Source organism: Molossus molossus, unplaced genomic scaffold, assembly GCF_014108415.1.
Source record: "Molossus molossus isolate mMolMol1 unplaced genomic scaffold, mMolMol1.p scaffold_m16_p_12, whole genome shotgun sequence".
NCBI classification, from domain to species: Eukaryota; Metazoa; Chordata; class Mammalia; order Chiroptera; family Molossidae; genus Molossus; species Molossus molossus.
Genome location: NW_023425347.1, coordinates 85,792,484 through 85,810,750, shown reverse-complemented (window position 1 = coordinate 85,810,750; position 18,267 = coordinate 85,792,484). Strand labels below are relative to the sequence as shown.

Here is an 18,267-nt window from a genome sequence, read left to right as displayed (position 1 = left end):
GAGAGAGAGAGAGAAACATCGATGTGAAAGGGACACATCAAGTGGCTGCCACCCGCACGACCCAACCAGGGCCGGGGACAAACTGCAACCGAGGTACATGCCCTTAGTGGGAACCGAATCCGGGTTTCTCTGGACTGCAGGCCGACGCTCTAATCGCTGAGCCAAACTGGCCAATGCAAGGCTACCTTCTTTTTTAAAAAAGTCCAGCCACAGCAGTGTAGGTCCTTTCCAAGGGGAATGTGGAAAGGATGTTCAAAAAGTGAACAATACTCATTTGGAAGGATGCCAGTTACTCCCTTAACTTTGGAAAAGCCCTCAGGGCCCAGAGCAGCCAGTCCACAAGGCTGGCCCCACTAACACGCCCAAACATCTGGTAATCTAGTGGTTTCCGAGTAAGTGGGAGCCTTGCTAGAATGTTGCTCCTGGGATGCATGCTACAGGGCTGCCTTGTAACACAGTCCTTTTGGTTCTATAATAACTAAATTCCGTGGATGGAATCCAAGATGGATCTGGCTATACCAAACTAAACTCTGTGGCATGCAAAACTATAGCAAACTTTCATTCTATATTACATTTACTATGAACTTCAGAAACCAAACAATAATAAGTGACAACTGTTTATGTAATAAATGTTAGCTTCTGCTGCCACAAGCAACTATGGGGTAGATAGTAAGCTTTTAGATACAATTCTCTGATGTAAACAATATCTTTAAATAAAAAGACAATCCAATATTGTTAACCACAGGCCAAAAAAAGGAGGATCTAGCCAGGTTACCTGTAAGGGGTAAGATTGTTGAGAGGTGGAGGAGTATCACAGGTGTTGTATGTTTCCAAGACAGGTACAGGGAGAGAGTTTCTGTCAAAAAGCTTCTGATCTTGAATGGTAGAGCTTCTGAAGGCCTTTCGGGAGTTGATTCCTTGTAGTGACACTGAGAGAAGTTGGAAGGCATTAGAAAATGGACGACAGGCTATTTGAGCAAACACTGAGTCACACCAGTCAGAGAGGCCTCAGCCGCTACATTTCTTGGCTGTGGCTGTCTGCAGCCAGGTTTTTTTCCCCACTCTGGGGAAGCCCCACAAGGCTGTCAGCAGCCCAGCCATTTCACGACTGAACAAAATGAGGCAACACAAAGGTTTACTATGTGGCCAGATCTAGCAGGCCTCTCCTGAGGAGGAATGAATCTTCCAAGTACTTTTATGGTAGCAAAATAAGATTGGGGGAGGGGGAAGTTGAGAAAGGGGGAATTGGGGAATGGGAGAGAAGGAGTGTGTGGGAGTGTGGTAAAGCTAAAAAGGTTTCTCTACACCACCCAGGCTTGTGTCATTTCAAAGCAGAACTCCATAGGTCTCTGTAATTTCTCCCTTCACATTTTTTTTATAAATCAGGAAAAAAATTCGAAGAAACTGCTCAGCAGAGCCTGCAAATGCTGAGCTCAGCTTCCTTACCTTCTTCTTCCTTGGGATCCAGCTGAGTGACTTTAACTTGTAGGCGGTCAACCCTCTCAGCAAGGGAGCTTACCCGAAAGGCAAAGGTATTTGCCTGAGTAAAGAGCTCTCCAAAAATGTCCTCTGCATATTTACCTGAAAGAACAAAGAAACCAAGTCATTAGTGCATAAAAATGACAAAATGGTTAGAAAAAATGGCTACTAAAGATCATATTCCCCACCTCCCAAACACCCCTCCCTTCCCCGCAAGATAGTTTGGGTTATATGTAGATGCTTATCTTGGAGACAGAGACATATCCTCCACAGCTAAGGCACTCTGCATATGTTCTATAACTGAGTCTTCTTGGCAACCTCTAAACAATCATGAAACTCAAAGTGGTCTGAATAAAATCGAAAGGTATAATACAAACAAATTAATCCTGGAAGGGCAGACAATATGTCTACACATTTGCCTACAACCCTTTGCCCCTTGCTACTCTGTAAAAAAAAAAACGTTGCAAATGGTTCTGGAAAACATACTGGAAGTTAGAAGGACCTTCTAGGTGTCTACATTTAACATGAAAAATAAGACATTACATCCTCAGTGGAGCCTCAAAAGTATATTGAACAACTATGATGAGTAGTGGTATCTTCGAAGAGCCTTGCACTTATCAGCAACTCACAGCAGAGACTTACAACTTATTCTAAGGAGTAAAAAGCTTTTTTTTTAAAATATGTTTTTACTGATTTTTTAGAGAGGAAGGGAGAGAGACAGAAACATCAATGTGAGAGAGATACATTGATCAGCTGCCCTTTGCAAGCCCCCCACCAGGGATTGAGCCCACAACCTGGGCATGTGCCCTGAATGGGAATCGAACCGGGACCTCTCAGTCCATGGGACAATGTTCAATCCACCGAGCCACACCAGCTGGGCTGAAAAATTTATTTTATGTTTTATAACCTACAACTTTGAAAGTCTTTGCTCTATTTTATAAAATGTTAAATCTATATCTTGGGGGGGAAAGTGAAAAGCTGGAACTTTCAAGCCCTCCCTGAAAAACACAACATATCAGTGGTCTCTTTCCACAATGCCTTGTTTTTTTTAAAAAAAGAGTTCCACAGATTTCTGTACTTTCAACCCTGGAATGTAAGGAGAATTTGCAGCCAAAGAAACATAACAGCAATTTGACGCTACCTTCATATTGTCATTTCAAGTGAACCACAAAGCAAATTCTTGCTAGGAATGAAAAGTGGTGCATACAAACAAATATACCACCTGAGTTTCTTACTTGCATGGTGAAGGCAGGCATAAGTGACGGTGCTCAACCAAAAGATAATTTCTTTGAGAACGATTCTAAGTGGGCTCTGATTTTAGTTTCTAAACTTCACTTATGCTTAGTCCACACATGAGGGGAAAAAACTTAGTCCAAAAGGCCAAAACTGCACCTTCAGGGTAAACTGCAGTTTACCTTCCCTGTGTAACCTGGAGAGTAAGGAGAAGACTAATCAATGGCATATTTTGGATTGCTGGTAAATTTAGTCAACAAGGAGTTTCTAATCAAGGAAAGGAGCAAGTCTCTGCATACTGAACAGTTTTGTGATATAAACAGTAATGGGAAGCTCCTGCGCTCAAAGGACTCAAATTGGCTAACGAGCTGCACTTCTATTCTGCAGGTGGAGGATCCCATTTGATCACAGTCCATACATGGCTAAGTTCCCATAAAAACCATACTGTACCATGCTCACCCAGGTAACAGAAACTTGTGAGTATAAGGCTAAAGCAGAGAAACATGCAACATTATGTGTGGAAAATAAACCAGGCTCCAAAATATATGTTGTCCATCCAGCTGTTCTGGAGGAAAAGAAAACCCCAAATTAACTTACTTTTAGGTCACCAAGGGAGCATCCAGCACTTCCTGCTCCTCAGCGAAGGGAGCAGTGATAGTGGGAGTAGTGGCTTACTGTGGCACAATGGTTTTCAAGATATAAATCTTACAAAGAAACCCAACATATAAAAATGGTAGCATTGAGAATGCTTTCTGAAGAGAAAGTGAGATGTGAAGGCTTCCCCACTGCCATATCACGTCAGGCCCTAGGCATACTTAGAACTGTAAGATGACACATGGAAGAAGCAGTGGACTTCAAACCAGAAAATATGGATTTAAGTCTCAGTATTTTCTATTTACACCTGTGCACTCTTTTTTTTTTTTTTTGGTACGTGCCTCTAGTGGGAACTGAACCTGGGACTCTCTGGTCCGCAGGCTAATGCTCCAACCGCTAAGCCAAACCAGCCAGGGCTACACCTGCGTACTCTTCAGCAAATCACAATCTCCCAGCTTCAGTTTCCTCATCTGTAAAACAGGGATCACTATATCTACCTCATTGAGTTGCCATAGGATTAAATGAGCTAAAAATATAAGTTGTTACGATGAGATTCTTCCTTATATTACTCAACCATATCAGATGACTTTTAAGAGTGTAGATATCAGCTCTGGCCAGTTTGGCTCAGCGGTTAGAGCGTCAGCCTGCGGTTCGGTTCCTGCTAAGGGCACGTACCTCGGTTGCAGTTTGTCCCCGGCCCTGGTTGGGTCATGCAGGTGGCAGCCACTCAATGTGTCCCTTTCACGTCAATGTTTCTCTCTCTCTTTCTCTTCCTCTCTCTCCCTCCCACTCTATCTGAACAAAAAATGAAAAAATGTCCTCAGGTGAGGATTAAAAAAAAAAGTGTGGATATCTGCCCTGGCCGGTTTTGCTCAGTGGTTAGAGCGTCGGCCCGCAGACCAGAGCATCCCGGGTTCGGTTCCCACTAAGGGCACGTACCTTGGTTGCAGTTTGTCACCAGCCCTGGTTGGGGTTGTGTGGGTGGCAACCACTCGATGTGTCTCTCTCATGTCGATGTTTCTCTCTCTCTCTTCCTCCCTCTTTTCCTCCCGCTCTATCTGAAGATAAATGCAAAAATGTCCTCAGGTGAGGATTAAAAAAAAAAAGAGTGTGGCTATCTAAATATCCTATGCTTAGAGAAAGTTTGAAATGTAATTCCAGTCAGTAACTTGATAGTCCTTATTCTTTAAGTACCAAAAATTACTCCAACTATTGGAGAAAACCAGAGTGCCTTGTTCAGAGTTAAATTTCATTCATTCAGATTACCAAGAAAGACCCTCTGTCACATTGGGACATTTATAATGGATATCACATTTTGCAAAAGATTCCAGAACCAGTCATCATATTTTTTTTCCCCCTTGGCAACAGAACTCTTCAAACGAAATATTAGGTGGAATTTGAACAGGTAAAACTGTTTTTTCAAAATGTGAAGCTACTCTTGTTGAAGTGAGTGGGAATCTTGAAACATGCCCCCCCCCCCCCAAGACATGACCCCACTACGCTTGGTTAGAAAACTCAACATCATAGCATGATTTCTTAATGACCCAAGTGGGGGTTCCGCTCTCCTGGGTGGTCAAAAGTGCTTGCTGGCTGTGCCTTTATTTCCTAAGATATGGCAACCTAATATGTGAAATACCAATCTCACTGCACAAAGGGAAAATAAGAATTCTGGATGTGCTATCACGAAGCAATGCACAGTTGTGGAATTTTTAGTTTTGTGCTTTATCCATTCCATAATCACACTTTTCCTACTACACCAAGCACTTCTGGCTATAGTACAATACATGAGGCCAAGATCATGAGCTTGAAGTACACAATAGTCCATTCCTGTATCCCTCTCTACTAGATAAAATCCTAGCATCTTTCAAGGCCTGGTTTGAATGTAACCTCTTCTATGTAGCCTTCCTTGACCTTCCCTATCCCCACCTGTGCGCCTACTCCCTATAGATAGTATTCATTCCTTCCACCCCTGTGCACCAACAGCACAAACTGGTAAAGAGAATATAGGCATGAATCATTCAACAAACATTTACTGGAGCTTCTACTGGGTGCCAGGTACTATATAAGACAGACACTGGGGTTCAAGGACAAACAACACATGATTTTTGCCTTCAAAGAACTTTTAAGAGATATAGATAATTTTCAATATAATGTGGTAGGTAATAATATAGCCATGTAATAGGAGCTCAGAGGAGCACTTAATCCAGTTTGGAGGAGGAGAGCCCTGAGATGGGCCTTAAAGATCAGCTATAAGGATGGCAAGGGCCCTCCAGGCAGGGTGAGCAGCAAGGGCACTGCATGAAGGTATGAGAGTATGCTCTAAGAGGAACTACAAGTAGTGGATAATTCAGTTCTTTCTTCCTCTCTTTTTATCCCCTCTTTTTTTTCCTTTGTTCATTTTAAAGGAATCTTTTTAAAAGACTGTAACATTGGAGAAGATGGATTATAGAAAATGAGGCTGGAAAGGAAAACAGGTCTTGAAGAGTCTTGAATGCCAGGCCAAGGAACTTAGACAATTCCATAGTGAAGAACAGGGGAGATAAATAGTTAACATTTGTACTCTTAGTTTAAAAACACTTTTAAATTACAAAAGTTAACACAGCCTTAACTTTAAAAAATTCAAACAACTCAGAATTATAAAAGTAAAAAGTGAGATTTGCATTTTGGGAAGATCACTGTGGCAGTAGTACAGGTTTAAGATTTATAGGATTTTGCCCTGGCCAGTTTGGCTCAGCGGTTAGAGTGTCAACCCGCGGTCCAGAGAGACCTGGGTTCGGTTCCCGCTAAGGGCACGTACCTCGGTTGCAGTTTGTCCCCGGCCCTGGTTGGGTTGTGCGGGTGGCAGCCACTCGATGTGTCCCTTTCGTGTCGATGTTTCTCTCTCTCTCTTCCTCTCTCTCCCTGCTGCTCTGTCTAAACAAAAAATGAAAAAAATGTCTTTGGGTAAGGATAAAAAAAAAAGATTTATAGGATTTTTAGGTTTATAGATTTAAGAAGGTTGACCACAGAAAGGGAGGCCAGAGGAGGCTAGAGCAATAATTTAGGTGAGAGTCAAAAAAGGTCTGAACCAGGACCCTATTAGCAGAGACAGAGAATAGGGGACTGAGATGAGAAATCTTTAGGAAGTATGACTTGCCTCTTACTGACTGCTGTCTCTCTAAGCAAGTTATCTTACTTTTCTGAGCCTTCATTCTTTCATCTGAAAAACAGAAGTACCACCTACCTTTACAAGATTACTGAGGATTAAATAAAATAATCTATGTCAAGATTCTATTAAAACCTGGCATAAAGTAGGCAATCAACAAATATGATTTCCCTTCTCACCCTCTCCCCATTCTTCCCATAAGAATTATTTATTTCTGTCTCTTCTGGTAGATTATAAGCTCCTGGAAGGCAGAGACCATTTCTTATTATCGCTGTATCCCCTCAGCACTGAATATAAAATATGTCAATACATGTTTGTAGGATCAATAAAGGGTCAATTAGCTCCAGTGTGGGGAAATCTTGTTTCTGTAGGCATAAGCAATCCTGGCCTTCAGATCAGCTTCCTTAAGATAGAAGTGGTCTGATCACAAATGGCAGAGTGAGCAATGGCACTCATCAACACTACCTGAAAAAAATACCTGAGAGACAGCATAACTCCTGCTGAGTGAGAATAAGCAGCATCATTAGCTAGATGTCCTTTATCCTATGGAGAAGGAACCAGTGTGTGATTGACTTCCACCCATATGGCCTCTCAGGGTGACAGAAGCAGAAATGATGCTTCTGAGAAGCAGCAAGGCTCTCTACAACCTTCATGTGCTTCCTTGTCAGCTGCACTGCTGTTGCACTGCTGTCAATGTTTCTTTGTGTAAGACAGGCATCGACAGGGTTTCATTTCTTCGTGACACCCATCCAGGTTTCCCTAAGCCCTAGATCAACCGAGATGGCCTCTGAGCTAGGTAAAGGCTTAGGAATCTCAGACCCCATATATCATCTAGTCACTAAGCTCTGTCTCCTCAGGCCCCTATTTTAAAGGCAGGGTCTATAACTATCTGGGGGAATGAAGGCTTTCTTGATATTCCACTGCCTTCACTAAGGGCAATGATGCGATAGGAGGGGTGAATGTCTGAAATAATTCACACCAAGATGTCTTTGCTAAGGAAGATCACTAAAATGGCATTTTGATGGAGGTTTTTTTTTTGTTTTGTTTTTTTTTAATCCTCACCAGAGGACAATTTTGCATTTATCTTCAGATAGAATGGGAGGAAGAGGGGGGAAAGAGAGAGAGAGAAACATCGATGTGAGAGAGACACATCGACTGGCTGCCACCCACACGACCCCAACGGGGGCCGGGGACAAACTATAACCAAGGTATGTGCCCTTAGTGGGAACCGAACCAGGGACTCTCCGGTCTGCGGCCGACGCTCCAACCACTGTGCCAAACTGGCCAGGGCTTGATAGAGATTCTTATGGGGAGTTGGTGTGGCACTAGATGAATACATAGCCTATCCAAGCATCTGCCCTTCTCATACCTCAGCTTTAAGCAAACAAAGTCAACTTGATTCAGAATGAAATCCAAAATACATGCATGTACCCCACCCAAGGCAGTCTCATTCATTCTTGGCAATTAAAAACAAAAAACAGTTGAGCTGGCTTTTCCTCAGCTCTAAAACAGACTGGGCTACCCAAATCCTCCTCCTAGAGAAGAATGGCTCCAGCTATAATTTGTGTCACTGTGTGTTCATGCGGTTTGCAAAACTCCCAACACCCCAGAGACTGCAGAAGTAATTTGTACCCTGAACTTGGACCTGGGGGCTTGCAGCACAATTAAATGTGTACCAGGGTAGACAAGTCAGCCAAAATCTCTCTGAGTGCATGTTTGCTTTACTCCTCTTTGGGAAGAAAGGGGGTGGGGATGTCGGGTAGATGAAGACTATTGGCACATTTGAGGCTTCAACAAAGTCAGGCTACATTGAACAGCTCGTGCAATTACAGGCACATTCCCCAACCTAAGATACTGTTCTGTGAACCTCCCACTTTACACACAGAGAATTCTGCTCTGTCATTCCATCTGCAGTTTCTGCTGTAGCCCTTCCTGCCACCCTTCCCACAGATTTCTTTAGAAGCAGGTGGAGAGGGAGGTGGAGGGAGCCTAGAGGGTGGTGGTAGATGAAGAAAGGGTTGAGGGGAAGAATCCGTACCAAAACAGAGCCTCTCTTTGGGAAGAGGGGGGTGGGATGCATTTTTGCATTACCTAGGGAAGGCAGATGGGGGAGAAATAGGAACACGGAGGAGAAGGAAACTAAATAAAGAGCACCAACAACCCCTGAGGGCAAAGCACAGGCTCTCTGCGGCACTCACTCAGGTTGCCCAGCTGTCGGATGATATTTGCCAGGGTGATGTTGGTCACGCATTCCAGCTCGCTTCTAACACTAGGCAACGTCTGACGGCACAGGTGCCTTGGCTCGATGTTCCTCGTTACTAACGGCATGGTGGACCTGCTTCAGGCAATGTTCTGAATGATGAAAAACAACCTAAAAAAGAAATAACAGGAAAGTATTACTCAACCACAAATTCCAGGCACACTAGGGCTGTGTGAGTCTTTCTGTCTTTTGTCTTGCTCTGATCTAAAACAGCTTTAAAAATCTTCTCTCTCCCTATCTATTTTTTAAAGACCATTCCTCTCAGTCCCCCACCTCCACTACCTTTTAAAGGTTTGATAATAGAAGGCTTGCTGGATAAGTTTAGAAATTCTGAACTGGTGACTGCTGACTACAGGTAGCATAAAAAAAAACTAAAAACCTTAAAATAACAACTATGTTCCAACCAACAAGAATCTCCAGAGGCAAGGAGCATGGTCAGAAAACAGCCCATTCAGCAGATCCTAGATGGTACAGATCCTATCCTTTGGGTGTCCAAAAGCAGGACAGAGCAGATTCCAAATGATCAATTATAAGGGTCAAAAAAGAGCTTCTGTCATCTGATAATCTCCACAATGAAATTAAGTCGCCAATAGTGATTCCACTGATCTACATCAGGACATAACTTCTCCAGTTCTTCCCTTGATGGATGATGACTGTTAACGTGCAACTAAATACTAGCTGCCAGTATCTATTAACACTACTAAAATTTAGTCTGTAAATAGACAGAAAGAATACCAAGAAAAAATTTACATGTTCAATATGTCAAACATGATGCTGAGCAAACTGTGCTTTAAGATTCCCTAGTCCTTTCTCTTCTACCAAACAGCTCCCTTTCTCTGTCCCATCTGGTTCAACATACCTGGGCCAAAAGGCTCTTGAGACAGCAGGAAGTGTCTGGAGCAGATCCGGAAACATTCTAGTTAACTGTTTCTTATCCTGTCAGCTGAGCCCCTTTCCCTAGGAAATCCCCCAGCACTAGGTTCATATTGAGCTATTGTTTTAGAGTTAGATTACCTAATTCCTAGCTTTATAAGAATAGAAAAAGGTTTTAGTCTCAACAAAATGGATATGACTACAGCCATTGGACTGTGGTCATATTTCCCTATTTCGTGAAACTAAAGCTATCCAAAACAGTCTAATGATTTTCATGCTAGGGAAAATGGCAGATTCACACTTCAAATAAAAGGTGAAACATAAAGGAAACACACTCAAGTCCCCAATATTGCAAACTCCTCTTAAACAACAACAAAAACAAAACAAAACAGAGGTTTACTTACATCAAATCTTATAACACCAGTTCATCACCAAAAAAGCTGATTGTGAATACAAAATGCTTAAACCAAGCTAAATATCATAGATCTTAAAAGTGAACCAACATAGTGTCTGACCAAAAGTAAAAAAAAAAAAAAAAAAAAAAAAAAAAGGCCCTTCAGGCTCAAAGGGGGAGTAGAACCCTTTGGAACAGACAGCCCCTTGTTATGGACATTCTGATCTGCTAAGAGTAAAAATAAAACAGGAAGCCAGCAGCTTGGGGAACAAGATTTCCTGTCACCAACAGCAACAGCCCAAGAACCAAGAGAATCAGCTGTTTGCTCATAACTTTGAACCTCCCTTTAATAGGCACTATGTGGCAGCTGTGCCTATCTTTGGGGTGCAGAGGTGTTTCCTGAATATTTGTCTACTGTCTAAGGAAATAATTTTCATTCCGTTCTTCTGTTAAGTTCCCCTTTGACTCAACAGGTTTTCTAACCCTAACTCTGGACTTCTAATTCTTCTCCTCTTTTACTTAATGTAAATGGTATCAGGTACTAAGAGGCAATCTTTAGTTAACTAGTGATGAAAAGAGAGTTTAGAACAGCAAAGGAGGCAAGAGGTTACAAATAATAGAACCTCACAGGGCTCTGTATGCCACCCTCAAAATGTTCTTAGATTCCCATATTTTAGGCTTTTCAAAAGGACCAGAAATTCAAATGTGCAGTCAGAGATGACTGGAAACAGCCACTGTGGTTCCCTCCATTAGCAATAATTTCAGTCTTGTTCCAGCTTCTCAGAGGAGCTAAAGGAGCCAGATCTCCTTGAAATTCTGTGTTGAATGTGGCCATTGACAGGGCATTCTAAAAGTTCTCTCTGAACACCTAATAGAAACCGGATTCCAGATGGCTAGGTAAATGCCAGTTTGGGGAGGCAGGGGATGGGGGACAACTTCTAAGGCCATGGGTATGTTGGCATTTATGCTTTCCCAAGTGCTTTGGATAAGCAAACACAAATGGAGTCAACTCTTTGTCTGAAACCAAATTTTCAATAGCAAGATGGCTTCCTCTTGCCAAAAATGCCAGCTCCTATAATCAGCTAAAGAGCACTCAAGAAATGATAATGTCAATAACCATCAAGACAAAACAATTAGAAAAGTATATATGCTACTACAAAAAGTCATTTAATATGTTTCCGAGCCACCAAAGAGAGACACGATTCTCTGTTATATAGAATTACCTGCATCATGCTCATTTTCCCTTTGGATAATCAAGGTTAGTTATGTTTTACATATGAAGTATGGAATTATGCATGATCTGAACCATAATAGTAAATTGACCAAGGTGTGTGTGTGTGTTGGGGTGGGGGGTGGGGTGAAATCCTACCTTCTGGTAAAGATAAACTTAGAAATGGGCAAAGACTTTTGGCTCTTGACTCTCAACTCAGCTTCAAGTTGTAGAGTTGAGAAATATTGGGTTAGAACATTGACTCTGACACCTGACTAGCTGTGTGATCTTGGGCAATTTTCCTAGAGACAATAAATAATATAGCATATATAAAATGTCAACTACTGGGCTTAAAATAAAAAAGTAGTTATTTGTAGTTCTATGAATCCTAGGAAAATCTATTTTACTCATTGATAAGTATTTTAAAACACTTTTAACCCTCGATTTATTATGTAGTAGAATGCTACAGTAACATACATTTAAAGATGAAACCCTAGACTTCAATAAAATTTGGTGGATTTTATTTTTCTGGAGGTGGTTCCAAGTCATGCTTCTGGACCAACTGAAGAACATACAGTCTTTCATACTGAGTTCCTCATCTGAACCACAGAACAAAGAAAGTGATTTGAGTGAAAAGAAAATGATCTGAGCCCTGGCTGGTTTGGCTCAGCAGTTAGAGCATCAGCCCACGGACCAGAGAGTCCCAGGTTCAGTTTCTGCTAGGGGCATGTGTCTTCCCCGGCGCCAACCGGGGCTGTGCAGGAGGCAACCAGTCGATGTGTCTCTCTCTCATCGATGTTTCTCTCTCTCTCTTCCTCCTTCTCTCCCTCCCGCTCTACCTGAAGATAAATGCAAAAATGTTCTGGGGTGAGGATTAAAAAAAGAGAAGAGGAAAATGATCTGAGCCCTGGCCAGTGTTGCTAAGTGGTTAGAGCACTGGCACTCACACCCAAGTATTGCAAGTTCAATTCCCAGTCAAAGGCACATTCCTAGGTTGCAGGTTCAGTTCCCGGTACTGGTTGGGGTGTGTGCGAGAGGCAATCAATTGATTTGTCTCTCTCACATTGATGTTTCTCTCCCGTGCCCTTCCACTCTTTCTAAAAATCAGTGGAAAAAAGATCTCAGGTAAGGATTAAGAAAAGAAAATTATTCGAGTGACTATTTTTTCAATTCTCCTCAAGACTGTACATAACTAGCACCATTCCAAATGCAATGGAGAAAAGTTAATATATTTACATCCAATGATGTCGAATGGCATCAGGGTTTAATTCTCTCCTGGAAATCCAGCTGTGAAAGCCTCCTCTATCAGCACCAGTCATTTAGTGGAAAATTTTGGGGTGTTGAGGAACCACTCAATTCAGGAAGTTAACACGGCCAAATTTGCATTTTAGACAAATCTTTCTAACAGAAGCAAAGAATTTACATTTGGGCAAGAGAAGGCTGGAAGTAAGACTAATTGGGAAACTCTTCACAGGCTAAGAAGGAGATACTAGAAATGCAGAGTCCCACCACAGCTAGCAAATATGAACTGAGAAACCACAGACAGGTTACAGGGGTGAGTTCTGCTATCAAAACTCCTGATAGTTTTGTACAGTTATACTCACAAATTAATAAAATGTAGGTTTGTTCATTAAAAATTTCATGGAAAGAGCTAAATACTAGTGCCAGTTACAGAAATAAAGAGAAAGTAGGGGGAAAAAAGAAAGAGAGAAAAGTGGTGATTCTTAGCTGAGAAAAGAAGTTTTGAATACATTGGAAAAATTCAGAATGCCTGATCTTTACAGAATCAATAAAGTTCTTTTCCATTTATACTTTGATTAAGGAAAGTATATGCTATAGTGATATTTGCTACTTTGGGGGTTTGAGGTGGTTTTACCTTCGGGGATGTTACATAGGAAAGGAATTAAATTAGAACCACTGAGAAGATAAAAATTATAGGGAAGTAGATTTCAATTCATTCAGCTCCTTTTAATTAGAGCTGTTCTCTCTTTACAAATTATGAATTCCCCAGACCATCTTCTGGGTGACGAGCTGTCAGGCATGCTGGGGGAGACATTCCTAATCTGTAAAATGTTGATGTTGACAGGTCAGACTAGCTGACTTCTACAACGCCTTCTAAATCCAAGATGAAATAATTTTCACTGTAGGCTACGGTTTCCTCATCTGCAAAATAAAGGGACTTAGCTAGATGATCTTTAAGAAGCTCTAAAATTCCTGGGTTTGCTTCTACCTAAACTGCCATAATCTCCTCACTTGGCTACATCCACTTGCATTCTGAACACAAAGCCAGAGGCAGGCTTAGGTGAATCACAGCCATGAATCAAGCCCTTCTCCAGTTCTAGATTCATCTAGTTACCAGAACCTGTAGGATCCAGAGTCCACAAAGAGCCGCGAGGTTAAATCATTTATACCCTGGGAGGCCCCCGGACCGATCTGGGGTTAGTTACCCAAAGAAGAAAAAAAAAGCAAAAAAAAAAAAAAAACTTTGACCACTTCCAGACATCCAGCCAGACTCAGCAGAGGCAACCCCCACCTTTACCCTATTTTCAGCCTAAAGTACTTGAGGATGAGTGAAAAAAATAAAAGACTTCAGGTATTCCTTCCTAGCCACGGCCTGGCAGTATACTGACTAGTCTAGACCAGTGAGTTTCAACCTCTTTAATCTCATGGCACACATAAACTAATTATTAAAATTCTGCAGCACAACAAAAAATATATATTTTGCTGATCTAAAAAAAAGTAAATTTTGATTAATTCACACTGGACAGCTATTGTTGTGTTGGCTATTGTCATTTTTTAATTAGACAATCTAAGGGAAAAGAAGTCAGTGCCCCTGACTAAACTGTCAGGTCTTGCTTTTTTTTTTTTTTTTTTATCCTTACCCGAGGACATTTTTCCATTTTTTGTTCAGGTAGAGTGGGAGGGAGAGAGAGGAACAGAGAGAGAGAGAGAAACATCGACGTGAAAGGGACACATCGAGTGGCTGCCACCTGCACAACCAACCAGGGCCAGGGACAAACTGCAACCGAGGTACATGCCCTTAGCGGGAACCGAACCCGGGTCTCTCCGGACCGCAGGCTGATGCTCTAACCGCTGAGCCAAACCGGCCAGGGCAGGTCTTGCATTTTTTAAAAAAACAAATCTCACCCGAGGATATGTTTTTATTGATTTTAGAGAGAGAGAAAGGGAAGAAAAGAGGGAAAGAGGGAGAGAGAGAGAGAGAGAAACATTGATGTGAAAGAGAAACATCAATCAGCTGCCTCCTGTATACTCCCCAACCAGGGACTGAATCCACAACCCAGGTATGTGCCCTGACTGGGAATCAAACCCGCAACCTTTATGGTGCACAGAACAATGCTCCAACCGAGCCAAGGTACTGCATGTTTTTAAGATTCTGGTGGCACAGCAGTGTGCCTCTTGCAGTACACTGGTTGAAAAATTGCTGGTCTAGACTGTCAGTACCATAACAGGATTCATGCCTTGAATTGGAAACTGGATAAAGTGTTCTTTCAGATCCCTTCAAACATAAGATTCTATAAATCTGTATATTTGAAATTATATGGAATATTTATATATCACATTTGGTCAGTATAAAGTCAAAAGAAGACTCTGACATCTACCCTACACTCTGAACTCTCACAACTCTGATCCCAACAGCCTGGGGCAGGAGTGGGATGAGGTGAAAGTAGGCATTCGGAGGATAGAAGAAGGTAATAAAGGAAGGCTGCATGTGAGAGAGAGGATGAGTTTGTAATCCATACTCTAAATTCCTGTTATTAACAGGACAGAAGACAGAGGACTGCTCATTCTGGCAATGGTGTTTATTTATTTATAATAAACAATACTTCATTTAGAGTCAAGGTCACTGATAACATCAGATTTCTATGCTCACTTCCAAAAGCAAGTATATCTGAACTATAGCAATAACCATAACAACAGAAATGCTTCTTAAGGCAGTTCCTCTTTGAAACATACCCCCAAAAAGCTGATCAGCAGTAGCACGGGATGACAACATGTGGGGGTGTTGTATGTGTGGCAATTAGGACTTCTGCTTTCACTTCAGCATTTCCCACTGTTCTATAGTTAACAGAATTTTGGATGGGGGCATATGAAAAGAGCTTTACTTTGTAGACCAGTTTTCTCTTTCAAGAGATAAATTTCTTTATGTTAAAGAATATGCATAAAGAATTTCAATTGAAAAGTAAAATAATCATTTAACTTCAAAATGAAAGCCACCACACAGGCTTACTATAATCTAAGTTTGTCTACTAAAATGTTAAAAGAAGCAGGAATTTACTGTTGAATATAGCCATCCTTACTACCATGCAGCAACCACAAGGAGGAATGCCTCATTATAGACTTAAGCACCCACCCACATCCTGTTGAAATATAGTGTGGAGCTGAACCTACAAATATAACCAGACTCTCTCCAAATACAAGGTGTTACTGACAAATTAGTTTAGGTCACTGGAGTTAATGTTGAAAAGAGCTAGTGAGACAGAATTGGAGCTCCTAGGGTGGACAGAGAAAGTATCTGATTGGGAGAAACAAGAAAAAGAACTTACTTGTGATGTAAAACAAGGAGAAATTTCTAATTTCATAAAGGAATAATACCAGCTATGGACCTATGTTCAATAAATGTTAAGGCTCCTTCTTCTCCTGATGTGGTTTGGGGAAAGTAGCTCAGGTATCCGGATTTCTAAACTCCAATATCTCACTTCTTGAGCACACTGTACATCTATCAAAGACCATTCATACCTGGTAATTCCATAACTTTCTATTATCTTTTGGGAGTCAATACTTCCTTTTGATCTTACCTGTATTACTCTTTAAGCTCTAACCACAGCTTGCTGTTACAGCTAAAATTGGGGGATCGCTTTCCCCTTAAAAATTGGTTTCTTCTTTGCCCTGGCCGGTTTGGGTCAGTGGTTAGAGCGTCGACCTGCGGTCCAGAGAGACCCGGGTTCGGTTCCCGCTAGGGGTATGTACCTCGGTTGCAGTTTGCCCCCCGCCCTGGTTGGGTCATGAGGGTGGCAGCCACTCGAGGTGTCCCTTTCATATCAATGTTTCTCTCTCTTCTTTTCTCTCACTCCCACTCTATCTGAACAAAAAAATGGCAAAATGTCTTCCGCTGAAAATTAAAAAAAAAATTTTTCAAAAATTGGTTTCTTCTAGTGTCAACTATTTCATAGAAAACTGCCTCTTAAATGGCCAAAATTAGGGTTTCCTTTTAGTAGGATCTATCTGGTTGTCCAAAAGAAAATACATTTAAACTGAGTCGGAAACCTGGATTCTGTTCCTTAGTCTAATGATAACTGGCAATTGGGGGGAAATTTTCAATTCATCCTTCGAGTTCAGCTGTGAGCTGCACTAAAAAAATGCTTAAGCCCTGGCCGGTTTGGCTCAGCAGTTGGAGCATCGGCCTGCGGACAAGAGAGTCCTAGGTTCAGTTCCTGCTGGAAGCATGTACCTCAGTTGTGGTTTGTCCCCGGCCCTGGTTGGGGTCGTGTGGGTGGCAACGACTCGATGTGTCCTCTCTCACATCAATGTTTCTCTCTCTTTCTCTTCTCCCGTCTCTCCCTCCCACTTTATCTGAAGATAAATGCAAAAACGTCCTCGGATGAGGATAAAAAAATAATGCTTAAAAACCCTAGCCATTCTGGCTCAGCAGTTATAGCGTCAGCCCACCCCACGGACCAAAGAGTCTTGGGTTTGATTCCATTCAAGGGCACATACTTTGGTTGCGGTTTGGTCCCCGGCCCTAGTTGGGGTCGTGCAGGAGGCAACCAATCAATGTGTCTCTCTCACATCGATATTTCTCTCTCTATATATATATCTCTCCCTCCCACTCTGTCTGAAAATAAATGGAAAAATATCCTTGGGCAAGGATTTTAAAAAATGCTTAAAAAATGCTATATGAAATGAGATTTTGTTTGCAAAGTATTCTGAACTCCAAAGAAAAGATTCATTCACATAAAACATTTCTTGTATCTCTATCTTGGCCCAAGTTCCTGTTATGGATCCACTTAAATTATACAGGGTCTACAATGTTATCATTGATGACTTTCAGTCACAGACACAAAGTTCATTTTACCTTCCCAGTCTAATGCCACTTTCTAGTATTACCCAATTCATCAAAATGGAATGGTTTGAAATATTCCGAACTACCCATCTAAATGGGCTTACTTACTTTTACCCTGATTAGATAAATATAAATTATAAATGATTTTATTCAGAAATGGACAAATCTTACTCCTAACATTTGTGGGTACTCAAGTACCAGATTTCTTTGAGCTATAATAATCAACTGAGCATTATATTCACAGAGGAGTTTAACATGAAAAACTAAGCTGCTTTGAAAAACAAATACCAACACACATAAGTATCAAACCTCAACAAATCAGTTCACAAGATTACTAGAAATATGTCCAAAACTTGCAATATTGTAATGATAGATCCCAATAAAGTAGTCTTAATTTTTAAGAGCTTCCTTTCTTATTTATAACCAATGACAGAGAGAGTGATCTCCAGTCGGTGGTACTCAAAAATTTGAGATAAGAGCATACAAAATGCATTCTTCTCTAAGTACCTGGGCTTGAGGACCTGAGAGGAAGCCAAACTTGGGTATATGCTACCGTCTGGGAAACACAGTTGGTTTTTATGGAAGAGTGTCTAATCCCACTTTATTACCTTACTCAGAGATGCAGAGGATGGGGCTAGGCTGTAACCTCTCTTTCCTGGTTCCTGCAAGGAGCAGTGAGTACTGCACTAGGTTAAGCACCCTATAGACAAGGTACTGGAGCACCTACTGGTGGATTAGATACAGAGGCAGGTTTGAAAATGAGGGAGGAAGGAGATAATCAGAGCCGAATCGCACACCAGGCACCAAGTAAGTCTTATTTCATCCTGCCAACTGTCTAACCATTCATTTTAATCTCTATGATGCCTTACTGCAGAGAAGCTTGAAATATGAAGTAACTGCTCCCTCTCTGGGATGCAAAGGCCAAAAAGAAACTAACTTTACACAATTGAGAAAGGCCAGGGAAAAAAAGGTTGCAGAGCAACAACAAAAAAGGAAA

General features: G+C 41.5%; 1 protein-coding gene across 1 annotated transcript in view; it reads right to left on the bottom strand.

Moving 5' to 3' along the window:
- WASF2 (WASP family member 2) overlaps window positions 1–18,267 on the bottom strand; it is a 78,893-nt gene that overhangs the window by 10,556 nt on the left and 50,070 nt on the right. The window contains exons 2-4 of the mRNA XM_036257293.1: window positions 8,650–8,822; window positions 1,447–1,581; window positions 776–929 (exon numbers count right to left, since the gene is read on the bottom strand). Coding sequence (XP_036113186.1) covers window positions 776–929; window positions 1,447–1,581; window positions 8,650–8,779 — 419 coding nt within the window. The 5' untranslated portion in view covers window positions 8,780–8,822. The remainder of the gene's footprint in view (window positions 1–775; window positions 930–1,446; window positions 1,582–8,649; window positions 8,823–18,267) is intronic.